Genomic DNA, 20,331 nt, shown 5'->3' on the forward strand with positions numbered 1-20,331 from the left:
ATCAGCTGTGTCAGAGCTAGACTCCTAATTGAAACCCATACAGTATCTGTGAGCCTTATTTTGAAACTCCAAGTTAAAACCTCTTCCTTTCACACCATTTAGAAAAATTAAAGAACTTGATATGCTGCTGAAGAGAGTTGCTGAATTTGCACAGGCTTCAGCCATGATGGATCGATACGAGACAGAAAGACCTACTGAGGAGCAAGCGGTTGCTATGGTGATTCCCGCTATTTCTGTGGCGCAGGGCATCATTCTTTTCATCAGAGAGGCAGACAGGAAGATGGTCCTCAATCTTACTGCAGCTGTTGGAAAACTATGAATTGCATCCAACAAATTTAATTGTAGGTCGAAACATTTGAAGGTTAAACAGCTAATTTGATCTTTCTTCACTGTTTTATGATGGAGATTAAAGAGACTTCTGCAGATGAGTATGAAGATAACTCTTGGCAAGAAAGTTGAGTCAAAATGTTTTTGAAAATGTCGATAAAAAGTGAGTGTTATTTCATTGGACTCTAACAGCCATTCTGCAGCAAAATCTGAAAAATAACTTTGAATATATGTGTGCACAAATGACAAGTTATTCAAATGGACAGACAGCTGAATGTTTCTGTAACTCAATCAAGGTTTGAATGTTGAAGTGCAGTGATAATAAAATAAAAGCCAACCAGACTTCAACAATCATCTTCCAAAGGTGTAATGATAATTTCAACTTTCTTTCCCATTTGATTCTTTCACCGTAATCTGAAAGATGCAGCTACAAATAGAAATAGATCATACTTCTCTGCCTTTATTGTTATTTTAACCAAATGAAGCACCTGCTGAGAATTAAAACAAATTATTGTAATGTTTGCTTTTGCAGTAACGAAAATGCACCAGCTTTTGAAAAATATCTGTAAGATTTCTTACCATATAAATTATTTAAAAAATGTTTTTCCAACACATACGTCTTTTAATTTAAATAAGTGCAAAAAGATAACGCATAACACATTACATAATTGATTGTCCGGTCAAACCAATTACATAATTGGCATCAGGAGCTTAATTTTGTGCAGATTACCTGCAGCAGCTTGAACTCAGAGGTTTTTCTCTGCTGGAGCGACTTCCAAGAACAGCTGCAGGAACGTTGTCACCTTATCAAACATTCCCGGGCAAAGCTTGAAATGGATGAAAGGTACGTAAACTATAGCACCACTGAGAATAAATAACGCCACATATAGATACTCGATTTGAGGTTGGTCTATGATGGGGCTCAGAACGAGGAAAATGGCCACAAGCAGGATCAGTATGGGGAGGACAATGGGAACCTGTGAGGAGAAGAAACAGGCATGTCGAGCTGTTGTGAATTGCTACAAATGTTAAAATGAGAGTGTGACACTGACGCTGTATGGTCTGGGGAGATCCGGTTTCTTTATTTTGAGATAGATCAGTCCAGACAGAGTGACGGCGTAGAAAAACCAGGCTGTGAAACTAACAACAGCAGTGAAAAGTCGTTTAAAATTGAGTGAAAATGGTTTTGTTTTACTTATTTAAGGGGAAAATGAGACGAAGTTCACCTGAAGTAGTTGACGATACTCTGAAAGTCTCCGGGGATGAGGACCACCAAAGAGATCACAGTGGTGAAGATGAGAGCCGGAGAGGGAGTCAGCCGGTGGACGTGAGCCATGGAGAGAATATCTGGCTAGAAAACAAACATGGATCCCTATAAATGTGTGTGACAACCTTTATTGTAAACAGATGTTTGTTTTTCGGTAAAGTAGACAGAAGGTACCATGTGGCCCTCTCTGGCAGCCACAAAGCAGACTCGACCCCCACTGAAGAAAGTCCCGTTTAAGGAGCCAAAAGCAGACAACGCCGCAGCCACCGACATGATCCAACCCCAGCTTCCCAATACCTTGTTCCTGACAGAGAGATGCTCCTGATCAAACTGGAATTTTATGCAGACTTAAAGACTCTGGCCAACCAGACTTGCTCTTACCCCCAGGTGACAGCTACAGCGGTGGAAGACATGAGCTCTCTAGGTGTCATCACCGTCAGGTAGCTAACATTCACCAGCAGGTACAAGCCAGTGACCAGAGAAATGGCTATCACCAGCGCTCTGGGAAGGTTTACCTGTGAAAATATGAAGCAAACATGCTACTGTTGACATTACTTTCTCAAACAGGTGTGTGAAGATAAAATGTCCTATTCGAAAACTTTCTACACAATACCTCCTCAAAAATAATTTGAATCTTTTAAAGTGGTCTTAGATTTTATATAAGGCTTTGTTAGGCTTTATGGTTAATAGACTGATCACTTGGACACTGACAGCAATGCAGGCATTCAGGATGTTGAGAAAGCAGGAAATGAACCACATATCCTGAGGATGTAGCTGAACTCCCCTCCGGATTCAGGGAGGACGGCCCCAAGTTCAATGTAGGACAGAGCAGCAAACAGAGCCACGGCTCCCGAGAGGGCCCAGATCACCAGACTCGCTCAGGGGCTTCCCATGTAGGCCAGAACAAACTGTGGGGACATGAATATCCTAGAAACAATCGTGGTATCCTGGATGAATGAATGAATGAATGAAATAGGATTGAATGTATCCTAGATGTATCTTAGCGGTCCAATCACCCGCTTCATTTTTCAGTCGTTATGCTTTTTTAGGTGCCATGACGAAAACTGGAATACCAAATCACTCCAACAGAAACCTCAAGAAGTCTGCAGACACAGAGAAGTCAGTAACTGGTCAGAGGGCAGCAAGTCAGAAGACCATATGATTAACTAAAGTGTGGTTGTAAATGTTTTTACATCCATCAGTCGATCATAAACTTTCATCATATAAGCTGCTGGGGTTGTTGTGTCAATAGTTGGGGGAGCTTTGGTTAATTAAACACCAGCTTTAACTCTTCTGTTATTTTAGCTCACTGGAATCAACACACAAAAATGGAAGGAAGTTTCAATACTTTGCGGTTTCATTTGGTCCAAGAAGCCAGACTTTCTTGAAATCTTTCTCAGGGTTTTCATGTTTTTCAAAGATTTTCATACGACTTTGGTAAAAGAACCAGACAGACATTGATGCAACTGAAAAGAAAATTTCCAGCCATTATAAGACCACAGGCCCTGACAGAAAGCAATGCCGATGGCTTTCATGCCTACATTTGTTCCATCAAAAGAATCCTCAAAGTTTGAAGTGTTGCCCTGAAAAAGCATCCCGGCTCCTCCCAGTATGATCACCACCAGCGTCAGTGCCTTAATGGATGCCGGTCCCAGCAATGAAGGACACGGCCCCCATTATCCCAACTTCCTCTTCAGACTCAGTCCTTGCTCCATTGTTGGCGAATGCTACAGTCTACTCCTGGGTATTTCCACCAAATCTTGGCATAGATTACCAGTGAACCATTAAGTAATGTTAAGCAGATCAAGAGATGGTTAAACTAATCTTGAATTGTTAAGAACGGAGTTCGACTTTGAAATCCCTTTGAGCTGCTTTCATTTGTTTGACTGTATTCGGCTGAGATTTAACAATGTGAAACTCGTGCAAATATTTAGTGCTCTTTCTCTCTCTTCTTACCTAATGAGACCAACTTCTTCAAATAAAACTAAGCCAAGTCAAATTTTAAAACACTATTTCTTGGCTGTGCTTTGAACCGTTTATTGATTGACCTGACCTGATTTTATTACTTCTTTAAACCACTGATAAACTATCTACAGAGGCTTGGTGTGACATGCAGAGTGCAGGGTCATGTAAAGAAAATTACTGTTTAAATTCAAAGGTCAAACTTAAGAGATACAACACATGGAAAACCCAGAATGGACATAAACATATTAGTTCCTCAGTGGTATTAATCTGCCAAAAGCAATAGACATTTTTTTAATAGGACTTAAATTGAGAAATTGGCAAAATGTGCTGATAAATAAATGAACTAGTGCTTAAATGATAGTCAGCAGAACTTCTGCAAAAGCAGTTTAAGTTGGAGCAAAGAAGAGTGTGTGAACACAAAGATATCAACCTGTCAGAAGCAGTGACTTCTGCCAATCATTTATCACTTAGAGAGAAGGATTAACAACAAACATTTAGGAAAGCTGCCCAACTTCTCAAAGGTTTGGAAAGAGGCCAGAGCACTCAGAAAGAAGAAAAACAACAACATGCATGCAGAGACAGAACAAGCAAACTCCAATCAGAAAGACACCAGGTGGGATACAAACCCAGGATCTTCTTGCTGCAAGACAACAGTGCTAATAGCTGCAACCAACTAAAATTATAATATGTAAAAAGTTTAATTTTTTGGCCTCTTGGCCAAGTCTATTAAGACCTGACCAAGAAGCACACCAATGTACTGTAAAAAATACTTCAAAATAAATGGTTCTGTGCATCAGTCTTAAATGAAGACAGAACAGGGTAAAAACTAAATAAAGGCTGCCCAGCAAAGCATTAAGATGGAAGCATGTTTTCCATTCTTGGGCTTTTCTTTTAACTGATTTTGGGTTTTTTTCTGTTTAAAAACATTTTTTAAGCTCAAACTACAGTTTTTAGTTAACAGTGTTGGTTAGGATAATAAGAGTATCATTGTAAAAACGGGACTAAAATTCATTCCATGATGATGTAAAAAGCTGGTAAGGTCAGAGTAAATAAAATACTGAAACTTATTGCTACTACAGATGGCACCGCAAGCTGTTTAATTATGCAGTGCACTTGAAGTTTACAATGCCGCATAAAGTTTATGAGTACTCTAGTGCAGATTTGAATTTTTGTTTCTAGGTTTGCCTGATTTATATTGTGACTTCTTACCTCTGGACGTTTGAGCTCCTCTGTCACATAGTTCAGATTGTTCCAGCCGTCATACGACCACAGTCCCTGGTAGAGAGCAATACCGATGGGATTGATGCCCACGTTTGAGTTCTCAAAAGAGTTTTGAAAACTTTCCGTGTTTCCTTTGGCAAGCATGACCATCCCTCCGACAACGATGACTCCCAAGGCCACCACCTTAGCCACCATAAAAAACACCTGCACTGACATTGAGAAGCGAACATTCATGCAGTTTACGATGGCTAACACCAAGATTGCTGCTGCAGCCACACATTTCACTGCAGACACTGGAGGTGGGCATTCCGGGTAGAACGGAACCACGACGTACTGCGCGAAGCTCAGGGCGATGCCTGCAACTCCAGCAGGCCTCACAAATAAGATAGAGCTGAAGGCCAACATGAAGGCCATGACTGGACCCGAGGTCCTGAGGATGTAGATGTACTCTCCTCCTGACTCCTGGATAACGGTTCCCAGTTCAGCATAGCAGAAAGACACCAGTATCACCAGTAAGCCACAGCTGGCCCACACCACCAGGCTGGCTCCAGAGCTGCCGATGGAGGAGATAACTGTCTGCGGGGACATGAAGATCCCAGATCCGATCATTGTTCCCGCAATCAGCGACACGGCTCCTATCAGCCCCACCTCTCGCTTCAGGCTGAGCTTCTGCTGCTTCTCGTCCATCTTCTGTGGCGGTTAGAGGCCATCTGCCGCGTGTCAGCGCCTGCAGCGGAGGAAAACTGTTATTTGATGACCAAAGTCACTCTTGAAGTTAATAATTATGTGTGCGGTTCATACAACATCTGAACAGGTGATGTCTTACCTAACAGCTTATCATTTTGAATGGATCGCTGCTGGCAATAATTATATTTCTTTATTGTGCTGTCTTTTTTTTTTTTACTCTTAATAACTATTGGTTTGGAAAGTCTATATCCTGCTTTGCGCAAGTGCTTCTGTTTTGTAATCTCAGAGATAGTTCAGCTTGTGCTTTGTCAGCTCTGGAAGGCCATTATTAACAAATGCAAAAGTGACATAAATTAGACAAACACTTATAAAACTATTCAATGCAACTGCAAAAATTAGAATTCTGTATTAAAAACAAAACCAACTAAGGCTTGTATTGTACAGCTTCCATTTTTCTAGTAGCAACAGGCTGTTTTTGGCAAATCAATAAAGTACTTTGAAGAATCTACAACTTACAGACCGATTTCCAGTCTGTAGGAAGGTTCAGATTAACTTTAAAGAACTTCGTAATGCATGACACAGGATGCTCTCCATCGCTTCCACATTGTGTCCCTACTAACTGGACACTTTTCAACACTGATTGGATACTTTTTGGGACAGCTGAGTTTCCTTTAACATAATGGTTGGGATAACTTTGTGGAACTGGCAACAATCTTTATGAAATATTCCGACTATAATTTTTGGACTAAAAGTTTACATCCCAGAGTTTACAGGTTAATTCTCTGGAGAATATAATTCTTAAGGAACTTAAAGCTTACTGTCATGTCCTCAACCTCCAACGCCTTGCCGGAGTCGACACTCAGCTAAACTCCTCTCCAAAGGAATCACACAGACTGGAGCGTTTGCGTTGAGTCTTTAATGAAGCCAGTTAGAGTAGGTGTAAAACTATGAAATAAATATACAAACTTAGAATAATACACAGCAGCGCCAATACAGCACTCACAAGTACACTCGGTCGCCACAACGAATATTAACATAAATCTTATACGTACCGACAGTGCTTTCTAGGACCAATTGTATAACAGTAGCCGTGTTACTGCGAAAGCCCATGCGTTGCGTTGTCCTGACCTGTCGGCTTTCTAATGACATCATTAACGCTCGACTCATAAATTTCACCAGTAGATGGCGACATTGAACGCTTAAATCTTATAACTTGTAGAATGTCAACTGACATAACATCACACTCCCCGTCTGAAACTACGAAGTTTCACATAACACAAAAATGCACAACCTTTACACTTGCGAAGCAATAAGCAAAACCACATCACATGCGGGTCTTAAGAACAGCTTAATACCATCTACCTTCGGTACTTTAATTTGAACTTTCCGAACAAGTCCATCTTTACTGGGGAACACCTCAGTAATGATGCCCATAGGCCAGACATTACGTTTCACCGCATTGTCTCTTAGGAGCACAACATCTCCTGGTTTCAAACTTCTGTGCTCAGATGTCCACTTCTTGCGAGGTTGCAGAGTAGATAAATACTGCTTGCGCCATCTGTCCCAGAAGGTGTCAGACAGACTTTGCACCCTGCGCCATTGCTGTCGGGACAAGTCCTTGTCCTCCAAGTCTCTCACAGGAGCTGGACAAGGTCCCACTTTCTGCGTCAACAAAGTGGCAGGTGTAAGGATGAATGGATCCATAGGATCGTAGGAGACAGGAATCAACGGTCTGTTGTTGACGATAGCTGCGACCTCTGCCATGAAGGTCACGAGCACCTCGTGCGTGAGTTTGGAAGTTCCCATCTGAAGGAACATTGAGTCCAAAATGCGGCGTGTGACACCAATCATCCGTTCCCACACTCCGCCCATGTGAGAAGAATGAGGGCTGTTGAAGGTCCAAGTGCAGTCGTGATCTGAAAGAAATCTCTGCACAGATGTTTCATCAATATTTGAGGGAATTCCTAGGACTTTTGAAGCCCCGACAAAGTTAGTTCCCCTGTCAGAGCGGATGTGCTTCACTGGTCCTCATGGCCAGGAATCTTCTCAATCCATTTATGAAACTGGAGGTATCCAAGGATTCAATGACCTCGATATGGATAGCTCTGACACTTAAACATGTGAACAAAATAGCCCACCTCTTGCTCTCCGCATGACCTCCTCTTGTCCGTCGGGCAGATACAGACCATGGACCAAAGACATCTAGGCCGATATTAGAGAACGGTGGTTCCGTGCTGAGTCTGTCAGCCGGGAGATCTGCCATCTTTTGAACTTCACATTTTCCTCTGAGCCTTTTGCATGTGACACATTCAAAGATGAGTTTACTCACGCATCGTTTGCCACCCAGGATCCAAAAGCCTGCAGATCTGATAGCTCCTTCCGTGAAGTGCCTCCCTTGATGTTGAGATTCTGCATGGTAGTGACGAACTATCAGGGTGGTGACATGATGACGTCCAGGTAGAATTACTGGTCTTTTCTCTGCAGATCCTAAGTTCGCTTCCTGAAGACGACCTCCGACCCTTAGACTCCCTTGCAGTCAATGAAAGGATCCAACGACCACAACAGGCTGCTCTTTGGAATGCATTGATTAGCAGCAATCAATTCCAGCTCTGCTCCAAGACTTCCTGCTGAACAGATCTGAGAATTATTGTAGTACTGTCTTTGAGAATGTCCACTGACAAGTGTGGTGAGCACAAATGCCAGCCTTTACACTCCATTGAAAGGTCGTCTTGTCTCTTTTTGAAGCACTGAGTGATGTGAATCAATCCTCCAACTGTTCTAACAACTGTTCTCCAACAAGAGAATCGCTCAAAACGATGAGAGCCGAGATGCTGAGACACTACTGTTGTTAGAGTTGTCACTTTCTTTATGTCTGGATCGTATTCTGGATCCAAAAGCTCATATGTTTGCTCTACAACTGATGAGACTTCATGTTTGGATAGAAGGGCTGGACCAGTGAACCATATTGTGTTTCTCAACAGTTCTGCTGGAACAGGTCGTGTAGCAATGTCTGCAGGGTTGTGCTCTGTGTGCACATATTGCCATTGCTGAGGCCGTGTGCTGCGTCTGATTCTCTGGACACGGTTGTGAACAATACATGAAATCTTCTTTTTTCATTGTAAATGTACCCCAGGACAACTTTACTGTCTGTGTAAAAGGTAACTGATGTGAACTGAATGTCAATTTCTGAGACAATAACCTCATACAAATGCACTGCCATGACTGCGGCACAAAGCTCTAGTCTAGGTATGGTATAGCCAGGCCTTGGTGCAAGTCTGACTTTACTTGCTATCAAGCCAGTGTGACATTTTCCATGCCCATCCACAGTCTTTAAATATGCAACTGCTGCCACTGCTCTTTCAGAGGCGTCTGAGAACACACAAAGTTCTTTGTGCTTTGCAGCAGATGGTGGTACATGTGTGTAAGATCTAGGGATCTTAAAATGCTGCAACTCTTTAAGAGTGCTTCTCCAACTCTCCCACTGCTTCTCCTTCTCTGGAGGAAGAGGCGCATCCCAGTCTGGGGAGTCTGTGGTGAGTTCTCGAAGAAGTGCTTTGCCCTGAATGGTGATTGGAGACACCAATCCAAGTGGGTCGTACAAACTATTTACAGTGGAGAGGACTCCACGCCGAGTGAATGCTTTTCTCTCCTCCTGAACTTGGTAAGTGAAACTGTCTGAATCCAAGTCCCACAGCAATCCTAAACTGCGCTGCATAGGCAGGTTGCCTGAATCTAGATCCAGGTCTTTCAGATTGGTAGCATGATCCTCACCAGGAAAAGCTTCCATTACACTTTTACTGTTAGATGCCAGCTTATGTAGCCTTAGATTAGAACAAGCTAACATGTCTTTTGTTCTTTTTAGCAGGCTGATGGCATCCTCTGACGAAGGAAGGGATTTTAGGCCATCATCCATATAGAAATCGCGGACGACAAACTGTTTAGCGTCCTCACCAAACTCTTTTTGGCCAGCTTCTGCTGCCCTCCTAAGGCAGTAAATAGCTACTGCAGGGGAAGGGCTGTTTCCAAAAACATGCACCTTCATGCGGTAATCTATTATCTCTCCTTCCGGCTCATTGTTCTTAAACCAGAGAAACCGGAGGAAATTGCGATCTGCTGGTTTCACTGTGAAACAATAAAACATTTGCTCTATGTCTACTGAAAAGGCTATTGGTTCCTTCCTGAACCTCAGAAGGACTCCATTGAGGCTATTATTGAGATCAGGCCCTGTTAAGAGTACCTGATTCAAAGAAAGTCCGTTATGTTGTGCACTAGAATCAAAGACAACTCTGATCTGAGATGGTTTTTTAGGATGAAAAATCCCAAATGAAGGTAAATACCAATGCTCCTCCCCTGGTCCCAGAGGGGGTGCCTCTTCTGCGTGCCCGTTTCTGAAGATCCTTTCCATGAAGTCGAAGAACTGCTGTTTCATCTCCGGCTTTCTCCTGAAGTTTTGCTGCAGTGAGTGAAGTCTCTGAAGTGCCTGTGAGCGGTTCTCTGGAAGCTGTGGTCGCCATGTCCTGAAAGGAAGAGGAGCGACCCAGTTGTTCTTTTCATCCTGATGTACTTCTTGTCCATCATTGTCAGGAATTGAATGTCCTCTATTGAAGGAGCGTCCAAATCATCCGTCTTTGTTTGGGAAAGACATCCGCATCCAGACCTTCACTACTGCTGATGAAGCCTGTGTTGAAAGATGAAGTTGAGATGGGGTCATCACAACAGAATCTCTCTTTAACTGTGTAACTCCTTGGACACGGCTCAAATAGAGAGGGCCGTCCAGTTTTTAAGATGTTGGTGTAACAGGAGGTCACAGCAGATGGCTTATGAACATCTCCTAAACATACATCACCAACATCACCCATCCCAAGTCCAGTTTTTGGGCATATGGTGCATTGTGTGGGCCATTCACTTGTTTCCTAGCTTTGTGCACTCTAAGAATGTCTCTGCCTAATAAGAGTACAATAGGAGTTTGCTCCTCGAGCTCAGGAATGTACTTTGCAAGGTGTTTCAAATGGCTGTGGTTTAATGCCACTTCTGGTGTCGGATTTCCGACCGATTATTCGGGATCTCGTTGCACTCGATCAACGTTGGTAAAGCGAGCTGAATGCTGCCATCGTTCGCCTCGATCATGAAGCCACAAGCCTGTCTGCCTTGCGTTTCCATAGTTCCTGCACACGTTTTAAGGAAATACGGTGTGGCTGTCCCTGTTATGTTGAACATATCAAAGAATTCAGTCCGTGCAAGTGATCTATTGCTTTGATCATCCAATATTGCATTCACCTTAACTGCAGCACCTGGACGACCATCTGGATATACTTTCACCAGACTTATTTTAGAGCAGGAGCGTCCTGAGATTTCCTTGCCACAGATTTTGGTGCAAGTCGTGGAGACGGCTTCTTCCTTTTTCTCACTTGTTCCCTCCCCGCCGTTCTCTGATATCCGAGAATCTGGGGTGTTTACCCACGGTGTAGGTCCTGGGTGTAGAGCTGAGACATGTGTTACACTTCCACACTCTGTACAGACTGTTTCTTCTTCACAGTTTCTTGCCAGATGTACAGCTTTACAACATTTGTAGCATATTCCATATTTCTTGAGAATTGCCTTTCTTTCTTCAATGAGCATTCCTCTGAAGGTTCTACACTTCGAGAGAGGATGAGGTTTGTTGTGTAGCACACAATGTTTGGCTGGATCATCTGTTATGATGGGTCTGCTTGCAGATTGCATACTGGTTTGAACAGAGCCACATTGCTGTCCAGGTGACTTCTTAGTGAAAACCCCTGTCTTCATTACAGCAAGAGGTTTATGACTATCAGCTCTTAAGCTTGCCTATGGTGCTCAGCTGAATCATTATTCGAAGTCGTTGGCATAAAACAGGGATCAGTTCTCATCTTTGCTTGGTTACAAACAAAGTTCACAAAGAATCTGAATGGAGGGTAGAGAACCCTGTGTTCCTGCTTATACTGAAAGCCTGATGTTAGCCATTTTTCTTGCAAATAGAATGGCAACTTCTGTACAATAGGATTAATTCCACGTGGCGTGTCTAGATAGCTCAAACCTAGTAGATCACCGTCCACCTTAGCTGCTTCTATTTCCATTAACAAATCGCCAAGTTCTCTTAGTTTGCGGTGGTCTTTATTAGAGATCTTTGGAAAACTTTCCAACCTTTTGAACAAGGAACTCTCCACCACCTCTGAAACCCCGTAACATTCGTTTAGTCTATCCCAAACTGCCCTGAGGCCGTACTCAGGATAATTCACATGCACCGTTCTTAAACGTCGAGCATGTTCTGCTGAGTCTTTCCCTAACCATTTGACTAAAAGGTCAAGCTGTTCATTAGCTGAGAGGTTTAAATCTCTGATTACACTCAAAAAGGATGCTCTCCAGGCTCTAAAGCACTCAGGACGATCATTAAACTGTGTGAGTCCTGTGGAGACTAACTCCCGTCTGGCCATGAATCTGACAAGGTCAGACATACATTTACTTTCATCCCCATGACTCATTTGCGAACCGTCGTTGGGATAGCATGCGTTTTGTGGCAAAGGCAAATGATCATTTCTGTCTCTATAGTCTGTTCTACAGAAGGGAATGTCCGTTGGATTATCCCAAGAACCTGTGTTTTGCTCCATTTTTGGCATACATTTTTTCATTTAATCTTGTCTGTAGCGTGAAATGGTGATTGGACCCCACTGTCCTAGTAGGATTCTGAGCCTGCATCATTATGGCAGGTTCTGGTCTTGGCTGAACTGGCAACGCCATTACTGATGCAGAGGTTCTTTGCTCCAAGTTAAATGTAGGCCCATGTTGGGTTGCTCCCTCAACATAGTCTTTTGTGCGTGAATCTGGGTCCTCATTTGGGACATCTATTTCACTGAAGGTCTCACTATGCTGTCCCACAGCTAATTCTAAGACTTCGGCTTTAGCTTCTGCGGCTGCAGCTCTTTTCTGCGAGCGCACCTTTTCCAAGGAAGCCTCTAAATGTGTTTTCTGAAGCTGTGTTGAAGCCTCTAGCTCTGCTTGTTGTAACCTCAGTTTAATTTCTTTCTCGACGAATGCTGCCTCAGCTTTAGCTGCTTCGGCTTCTGCACGTGCCAACGCTACTGCTACTTTGCTAGCTTCCGAACTCGTAGACTGATTAGACGAGCCTGAGATGCGTGATCTTGTTTTAACAGATCCTGATATGGAGCTTTTTCTTGACATGATGTAGGCTGAAGCGTGTTGCTTACTCTTTTGCTGAGCTGGATTTTCTCCGTTGATTAATTCGTTTACTTTTCACTGTTGAAGCTGGACCGCCAGAAAGTGTCGTTTTACTGTCATGTCCTCAACCTCCAACGCCTTGCCGGAGTCGACACTCAGCTAAACTCCTCTCCAAAGGAATCACACAGACTGGAGCGTTTGCGTTGAGTCTTTAATGAAGCCAGTTGGAGTAGGTGTAAAACTATGAAATAAATATACAAACTTTGAATAATACACAGCAGCGCCAATACAGCACTCACAAGTACACTCGGTCGCCACAACGAATATTAACATAAATCTTATACGTACCGACAGTGCTTTCTAGGACCAATTGTATAACAGTAGCCGTGTTACTGCGAAAGCCCATGCGCTGCGTTGTCCTGACCTGTCGGCTTTCTAATGACATCATTAACGCTCGACTCTTAAAGTGATGTACATAAATTTCACCAGTAGATGGCGACATTGAACGCTTAAATCTTATAACTTGTAGAATGTCAACTGACATAACATCACACTTACTTTTTGTGATCATATGGTCTACTTGCTGATTACTTTCATGTAAATTAACAAGGTACTTTCCAAATATTAAGGATTACATTTTTGCATCTTCCATGTTATCCTTTTCAAGTTCACAGGATTCTTTCTAGGATGTTCAGTCAATGTCAATGAGATCTTATGATCTCACAGCTACTTTTCTAAAGGCTATTTTCTCTGATCTTACAAAGTATTTTCCAGAAAGGGCAAATTACTTCTCTGGAGCTCATGCACTAATTTTTTTTTTGAAATTTATTGGTTGCAATTTTGTGATTTTAAAATATATTTTAAACATAAATGTAAAAAGTAACTGAATAAAGGACAATAGTACATTTGTTCTGATAAATGACAATCAGGTCTTAGAGATGTTCCTCAAAACAACTGAAAGATGTTAGCTCTTTAACAAATAATTGGAATCGCCAGTAAATAGGAAAGTTTTTGAAATATAATTAACAAAAAAGTTAGCTGACTCAATAATGCAATATCAATTATATTTTCCCACAAAACCTGATTTGAAACAAAATTCTAAAATGGATCACAATTTTTTAAATGACATACAGACATTTACCTACCCACTCATTATGACTTTTTGCTGTATAATTAAACTAAACTTAATTACCTTTTTTTTTACTTTTAAGAGAAATGCAGTAGTTTTCCATAAATTTTAGCACTTTATTCATTTGTAAAGTTTACTGGGAGTGACATATATATTTTGTTGCCTCTATTGGTACAAACAGGCTTCCAGTCTTCACACTTCCAATACACCTGAGTCACAAAAATGATTTAATCAGCTCTGATGTCGCTAAATATCAATATTTACATTATTGACATCTTAACTGGATTACTCCAAACCTAAGGACTGGGAGATTTTCTTACTTTTATTTTTACCTCACTTTTCTTTACCTCCAAGTTAAACTAGTGCAAAAATGCCTCCGACTGACCCCAAGGACATGAACAGTATTTTACAATGACATCAGTCTATAGAAATGAAGATTAAACTGCTGGAGGTGAACTTTGAGATCAACGCTACCTGTGGAAATGAAACAACTCTTCCTCAAATCAACAAAGAGGTCGTGCACCCTGCACCGGGCAGCTCACCCTGGAACGCTCTGGGTGTCAAGCCGAAACGGGAGTCTCGCACTGCGGGTCCGATGAGACGACTATCAGGGAGAACCCCGCACCTGGACAAATCAGCAAACCCACCTTCAACTTCCAACACCTGCTCCGCCGAAGAAAGAAAAACAAGCAGCTGCAACCAAAACGCCTCCGCCGACCCCGCTCCCAGAGACAAAGTGACCTGCACAAGCCTCAAAACATTCTGACTCTGTGGGAATCCCACTGAAAAACAGATTTTCTGCACTCCAGCCTGAGCCTCTGAGTGAAACTTCGCCTTCAAACATCAACAGTGAGGCAAGACCAACACATCCATTCCCCAAAGCTCCAAAGGACAAAGTGACCACCAGGAAAACAAAGGGTATCCCAAAAGTGCTTATAGTTGGAGACGAAAAACACTCCAGGCTGCTCACGATAAACAAATGGTTGATTAAAAGCTGCTCTACCAGCTCAGTGACCTTCATCGATAACCTCTGGATCTATTGGCAGCGCTTTCACTTTTTTGGAATCTTAATGAACATGGGATAAAGCTACTCACTGCAAACCTTTTTTATTTTGTCAACAAGGACAGCAACGGGATCACCGCTTCAGAAGAACGGACTCAAGGATGTCTGAGTAGGACGGAACGCTCCCAGTATCAGGAACACGATGTTCCAAAACAAGCTGATAAATCCACTGGAGACGACACGACTGCTTTTCTCCCTCCTTTCCCCCTCCCTCTCTGCTCCTCCAATCATTCCCAGGATTCAATAGATACCAATGAAGAAATGTCTTCCGGACCAGTTTCTTAAATTTCCAGATGGAATGAATCAACAGGTTCGCCTCAGCACTGTTGGCCTTCTATCACCTGAAGAACATCTCCAGGATTAGAGGACTAATGTCTCAGCCAGATCTAGAGAAATTCATCTATGCGTTTATCTTTAGTCGCATTGATTATTGTAACAGCGTCTTCACAGGCCTGTCCAACAAATCAAACAGCTGCAGCTGATCCAGAACGCTGCTGCTCGCGTTCTCACTAAAACCAGGAAGATAGAGACATAACACCAGTTTTAAAGTCCCTCCACTGGCTCCCTGTAGCTCAAAGAATAGACTTTAAAATACTGTTGTTAGTTTATAAATCACTGCACGGTTTAGCACCACAATACATCAAAGATCTGCTGTTGTTGTATCAACCTTCCAGACCTCTCAGGTTCTGGTTCTGGTCTGCTCTGCATCCCCAGAACCAGAACCAAGAGAGGAGAAGCAGCTTTCAGCATCTATGCACCAAAAATTTGAAACAAACTTCCAGAAAACTGTAAAACAGCAGAAGTTGAGATTTAGTTTAAATCTCAACTAAAAACATGCCTGTTTAGAATTGTATTTGAAATGTAATATGCAACAATGTATTGTTTATTCCATGATGCATGACTTTGTGTTTATGATGTAAAGCACTTTGAAATGCCTTGCTGCTGAAATGTGCTATACAAATAAAATTTTATTGATTGATTAAATCAAAGCACTCTGACCAACAAACAGATGAGGAAATATTTTGCTGGTAATCAGCACATCTGAACAATCATTATGATAATGTTTACGTAAGATTAGGCTGTTTTATGGACCCTTTAGAAATGCATCAACAAACCCAATAAAGCAATAAATATTTGCAATAGGAAAAGACAAAGTCACAATTTATTGATAAAACTAGTAAGCATGTTTTCTGGGGTGTTATCAGTTCAGGCTTTGTCCTCTGCTCCTGTGATAAAAAGATGAACGTTTTTGTTGGAGTGCAGCATCTGTCCAGCTCGCTGGGCTCCAGTGATGGCAGCCAGCTTATGGGCATCGTAGCGGGAATAGAGGGCAGTGCAGGTCCAGCTGGCCTCCTCCCCCTGACCTCCTGCTGCCAGCATGTTGCACACCTCGCTGTAGAAGTGGGGGAAGGTGGGCAGGCCATAAAATATCAGGTTCTTGATCCCTTTGATAGCGTACCTGAATGAGATGAGCACGATGTGAGGAGATGGTTACAGGTAGAATAGGAGTTGCCGCATAATTTGATGGTTAAGAAAAGGTAAACAGACCTTTTGTAGAAGTGGAAGCGCTCGGTGAAAAGCAGGAACTGTTTTTCTCCTTTCAGAAAGAAATGTCTGGCTCGAGAGACCTCCGACTTGCTGGAATACTCGCACACGGACGTGAAGTTAATCTCCTCTTTCTTCATGTGATTTCGCAGCCGGACGTAGTCAAAGTAGGATGGGATGTAGATCAGAGTGTGGGACATGACAGAGTCCTTATACTGAGGAAGTACTTTATCAATGAAGAACTGAAACCTACAAGCAGATGAAGGAAATGATTAAGTATATTTCAAGCAAAAGGCACAGCGAGGAGCTTACAAAGTTATTTTAGGTGAGACACGTACCGAGTATCTTGATTCATGAAGCTGTCGGATGAAAACATCTGGAACACATGAGGCAGCTGAACCAGCACCTGGCAGATGGAGCCAGTCTTTGGCATGTTTTTTATTGTGATCTGAGAAAAGAAACAAAACACAAAGCATGCAAAGTTCAGTCAGGTGTTAATAATGACATGCAATGATCTCCTACTAAAGCATGCTTAAATTAAGGAAATTGTGAGATTTCAGATCTTTGAAATACAAAAATAAGCAAGTATCTCTACTGCCTGACCTGTCCTCTGTAGTTGGCACAGTGTTTAGTGAGGATGTTGTTGATCTGCGGGTCCTGGATGGAGCTGAACACCAGCGTCTGTCTATAGTGTCTGGCCCAGTTGTTCAGGTTCCACATCCGCACTCTGGAAAAGTCGACTCCGTGGGAGTCCAGCGGCTGCAGGTTCATGTGCTTCATCACATGCTGGAGGGTGAGGACAACACTTACAAACTTCAACACATGAACACGTTAGGCTTGTAGGTCAAAGCTTAATAATTCCTAAGCTTTAAACAAAACATTGCAGTAGCAGAACCATCCAGCTTGACAAAACAAATCAAGGTAAATAACAATAATATATTGAAGAGAAATACTGAACTCGTTAGATACATATTGACATTTGAGTTTTAAATCTTAAAAATCACTGGTTCAATAGCTTATTGTAATAGACTTAATATTCTAGTTATGAAGAATGGAAAACTTCAACAGCAGGTGGCGCCACATGTAAACTCCTCATACCAAGACATGCTCCCAGTTCTGCATGAGGAAGACGTCAGTCTGATCCAGCACCAGCAGCTCAATGGATGACAGGAAGTCGTAGTCTCTCTTACTCTCTCCTTCGGCTCCCAGCACCGTGCGGAGGCCAAGCGGAGACGCAATGATGATGTCTGATGAGTAGAAGGGGGCGTAGAGACGCATGTTGCCCCTCACTATGGACACACCTGGGAGGGAGAGTGCAGAACCACCAGGATGTTGGGTCAGGTAAGTGGTGAAGGTTTTAAGAAACTCCTTATGTGAAGACGTACCTATCCTGAAATGATCGTCCACGTTGCCAGAGAAGACAGCGTGGTAATCATCAGGCCGGCGCAGGTTGGCTGGTTTTTCTTCCTCTGTTTCTCCAAACTCCTCCTTGAACTTCTTCTTGTTGCTGACAATTATCTTCTTGCCTTTGGTCTCCAGGAGGCTGATGAGAGTGTGAACGACTTGCAGAGCGGCCCCCCGGAACGGAACCAGGATCAGAACCTGGGACAAAGTGGTTGCAATCCTTACATATTCTGTGATTTTTACTTCACTCATCAGTGAAATAAAAATGTAAAATATTCATTTTCTAAAGGACAGTACAGCTGAAATATGTATTGATTCTGGTCAGCAGATGTGGATCTCTATGTTTTCCAGGTTAATTTGGATGTTACATGGTAACAAATTTCAAAAAAATTAAATGTTTTTCATAGAAGAGATCTCTGATGTTTTCATTAAAAAAACAATTGCAGCTAAAACTGACCTGACACATGCGTTTAGTTTACCTTTGGCCTGGTCAGTCCCTGGTCTCTGGGTTCTTCCTCTGGTTCAACTCCAGCTTTAGCCTGACTCTTCCTCTCTCTCAGCTGGGTGTTGTGAGCTAGGACTCTGGAGTTGGCCTTCAGGATGTGATTGAGCACATGCAGGCAGTACGCACTGCGAACATATGGGCCCTGCTTCAAATGGCACGCCTCTGGGTGATACAGGTCCTTGTAGGACCCCATGAGAGACAGCAGCTCCGTCTGGAGGGGACTGATCTCTTCTGCCTGTCCTTTAGGATTTAATGACTGGTTCAGATTCCTCCAGCTGCTCTCCAAAACTTTATGGAAAACTGTTTGGTTTGTGTCTTTTTGGGGGCCAATGGGGCCGAACCTTTCAATAGGATTGGTGCAGAGAAGGTTTCCCAGTTTTGCCCACTATAAAAAAAAGGGAGTAGAAAAACCTTAGAAGTGTCTTAGAAGTACAATGGAAAAGTATTCCCACCACGTAAACTAATCTGCAGGAAATCACCCAGCTGTCTTTTACTATGTCCTGCATCAATATAAATATAAATAAAAGCTGCTTTATGCTGTAACAAGGTGACTTTGTTTGTACCGTGATCTGAGTTTTGGATTTGGAGCCAGATGTAATGTTAAGCACATCCTTTTCAGTGAGTTCGGTATCCAGATGGACCAAAAACATGTCTGTAAAAAAAAAAGGAGAGAGAATAAAAATAAAACATAACACGTCAAAAAGACCAATAAAAAATGATTAGGTTTTCTGTCTGGTCTTACCTGTACTATTCTTGAGTTGTGCAATGTTTTCATCCTGTTCTCCTATTTCTATGAAGTTGGTCTCCAGACAGAACGCAGATTCATGCTGTTTGTCCACAAACTCTTTATCTTGTGCCACCTCTTTCTGTTCATCAACCCCCTCCTCCTCTTCATCACCATGCTCTTCTTCTCCATGTTCGTCTTCCCCTGCGTCCTCAGCTTCAACATTAACCTCTATTGCACATTAAACTCTTATTTTAGTCAAGCACAAACTGTTGTCAAATATTTTTTTAAAGACCAAAAAAAAAAATCCCCTTGCCTTCAAAGAGGAGCTCTTTCTCTTCGTCATCACTGCTTTCATCCTCGTGGCTTTGGGCATCAGCTGTGGGTTCACTAAGCGTTGAAAGAAGCTTCTGATAGGCAGTTTGTTGCTCTGGTTCTTCATCTTCTTCCTCTTCCCTGTTTACAGGTTCTGAGTCAGATTGTTCTGGGCTTGATGGCTGCACCAAACAAAAAAAAAAGCACTAAATACTTATAGTAGAACTAACTCTAAACAAAGCTATGGTTCAATATTCCCAAAGTGTTGAGAATTAACTTTGAAGCCTGGAGCAGATAAGAAACTCGGACGGATTATTTATTAAATAAATGATTGCTTAGTACAATTATTTTTGGTTTTTAATCTGGAAACTCAAGGAACACTCACCAGATCCACAATCTGGATCCTTTCAGGTCTTTCATTCACACTGTGGAAAACACACATCAATAAATTAAAGCAGCAGATAAAGACAGATCTGATCTTGATGGACAGACTCATGAGTGACTAGATGGATAGTTGGATGGACAACTGGATTGATGGTGAAAGTCATAATAAGCCGGTGGGGCTTATTATCTCCGCAACACATTGCATTTGTTTCCTTTTGGATGTGTTGTGATCTATTGGGATTTATAGAGTGCAAATTAGAACAACAACACAAAGTAAAGGATGGAAGGACAGATAGATGCAACTTCAGACAGTAGAGCAGGAATTGACCTGAACTCGATACGCTTATTTTTGTGTTTTAGGTTAAAATGCTTGTTTGAAGGTAGGCTGAACTAAATGTCGCCTCCTGACCGACAATAAAACGCAATTCTTCATTAAAAAAAAGCCTGTTCTCTGTTATAATGCTTACACATCGTGGAATGGATGCTCCTCTCCAAACTCCTTCAAGTGTTTCTTCTGTTTTTTGGACAAATTTGTGAAAAGTTGCTTATTCTGCCGCCGCTTCCCCATGACTCGCGACGTGTTGTTATCGCACGTGTGCAGCTT

General features: G+C 42.3%; 2 protein-coding genes across 4 annotated transcripts; both read right to left on the minus strand.

The window, feature by feature from the left end:
- Positions 1 to 468: 468 nt before the first annotated feature.
- On the minus strand, positions 469 to 14,905 carry zmp:0000001267 (b(0,+)-type amino acid transporter 1). 3 transcript variants are annotated; one of them, XM_055038641.1, is made up of 8 exons: positions 13,007 to 13,095; positions 12,688 to 12,899; positions 4,769 to 5,507; positions 1,976 to 2,109; positions 1,769 to 1,898; positions 1,554 to 1,678; positions 1,380 to 1,467; positions 469 to 1,304 (listed from the first exon to the last, which is right to left on the minus strand). In XM_055038641.1, exons 3-8 carry the CDS (start codon positions 5,465 to 5,467, stop codon positions 1,074 to 1,076), a joined length of 1,407 nt encoding a protein of 468 aa, XP_054894616.1. In that variant the 5' UTR covers positions 5,468 to 5,507; positions 12,688 to 12,899; positions 13,007 to 13,095; the 3' UTR covers positions 469 to 1,073. The 3 variants fall into 3 exon arrangements, with proteins under 3 accessions (XP_054894616.1, XP_054894618.1, XP_054894617.1); XM_055038643.1 differs by lacking the exons at positions 12,688 to 12,899; positions 13,007 to 13,095 and adding an exon at positions 14,890 to 14,905; XM_055038642.1 differs by lacking the exons at positions 12,688 to 12,899; positions 13,007 to 13,095 and adding an exon at positions 6,520 to 6,762.
- A 906-nt stretch (positions 14,906 to 15,811) lies between these two features.
- utp25 (UTP25 small subunit processor component) lies at positions 15,812 to 20,331 on the minus strand. Its single transcript, XM_055038639.1, has 12 exons — positions 20,195 to 20,331; positions 19,729 to 19,768; positions 19,345 to 19,525; positions 19,047 to 19,259; positions 18,868 to 18,956; positions 18,279 to 18,689; positions 17,781 to 17,997; positions 17,494 to 17,696; positions 16,999 to 17,181; positions 16,734 to 16,843; positions 16,399 to 16,644; positions 15,812 to 16,309 (listed from the first exon to the last, which is right to left on the minus strand). The coding sequence occupies exons 1-12, from the start codon at positions 20,293 to 20,295 to the stop codon at positions 16,057 to 16,059; spliced, it is 2,247 nt and encodes a 748-aa protein (XP_054894614.1). The 5' UTR covers positions 20,296 to 20,331; the 3' UTR covers positions 15,812 to 16,056.

This window comes from Poeciliopsis prolifica, unplaced genomic scaffold, assembly GCF_027474105.1.
Source record: "Poeciliopsis prolifica strain line A6 unplaced genomic scaffold, Auburn_PproV2 SCAFFOLD013, whole genome shotgun sequence".
NCBI classification, from domain to species: domain Eukaryota; kingdom Metazoa; phylum Chordata; class Actinopteri; order Cyprinodontiformes; family Poeciliidae; genus Poeciliopsis; species Poeciliopsis prolifica.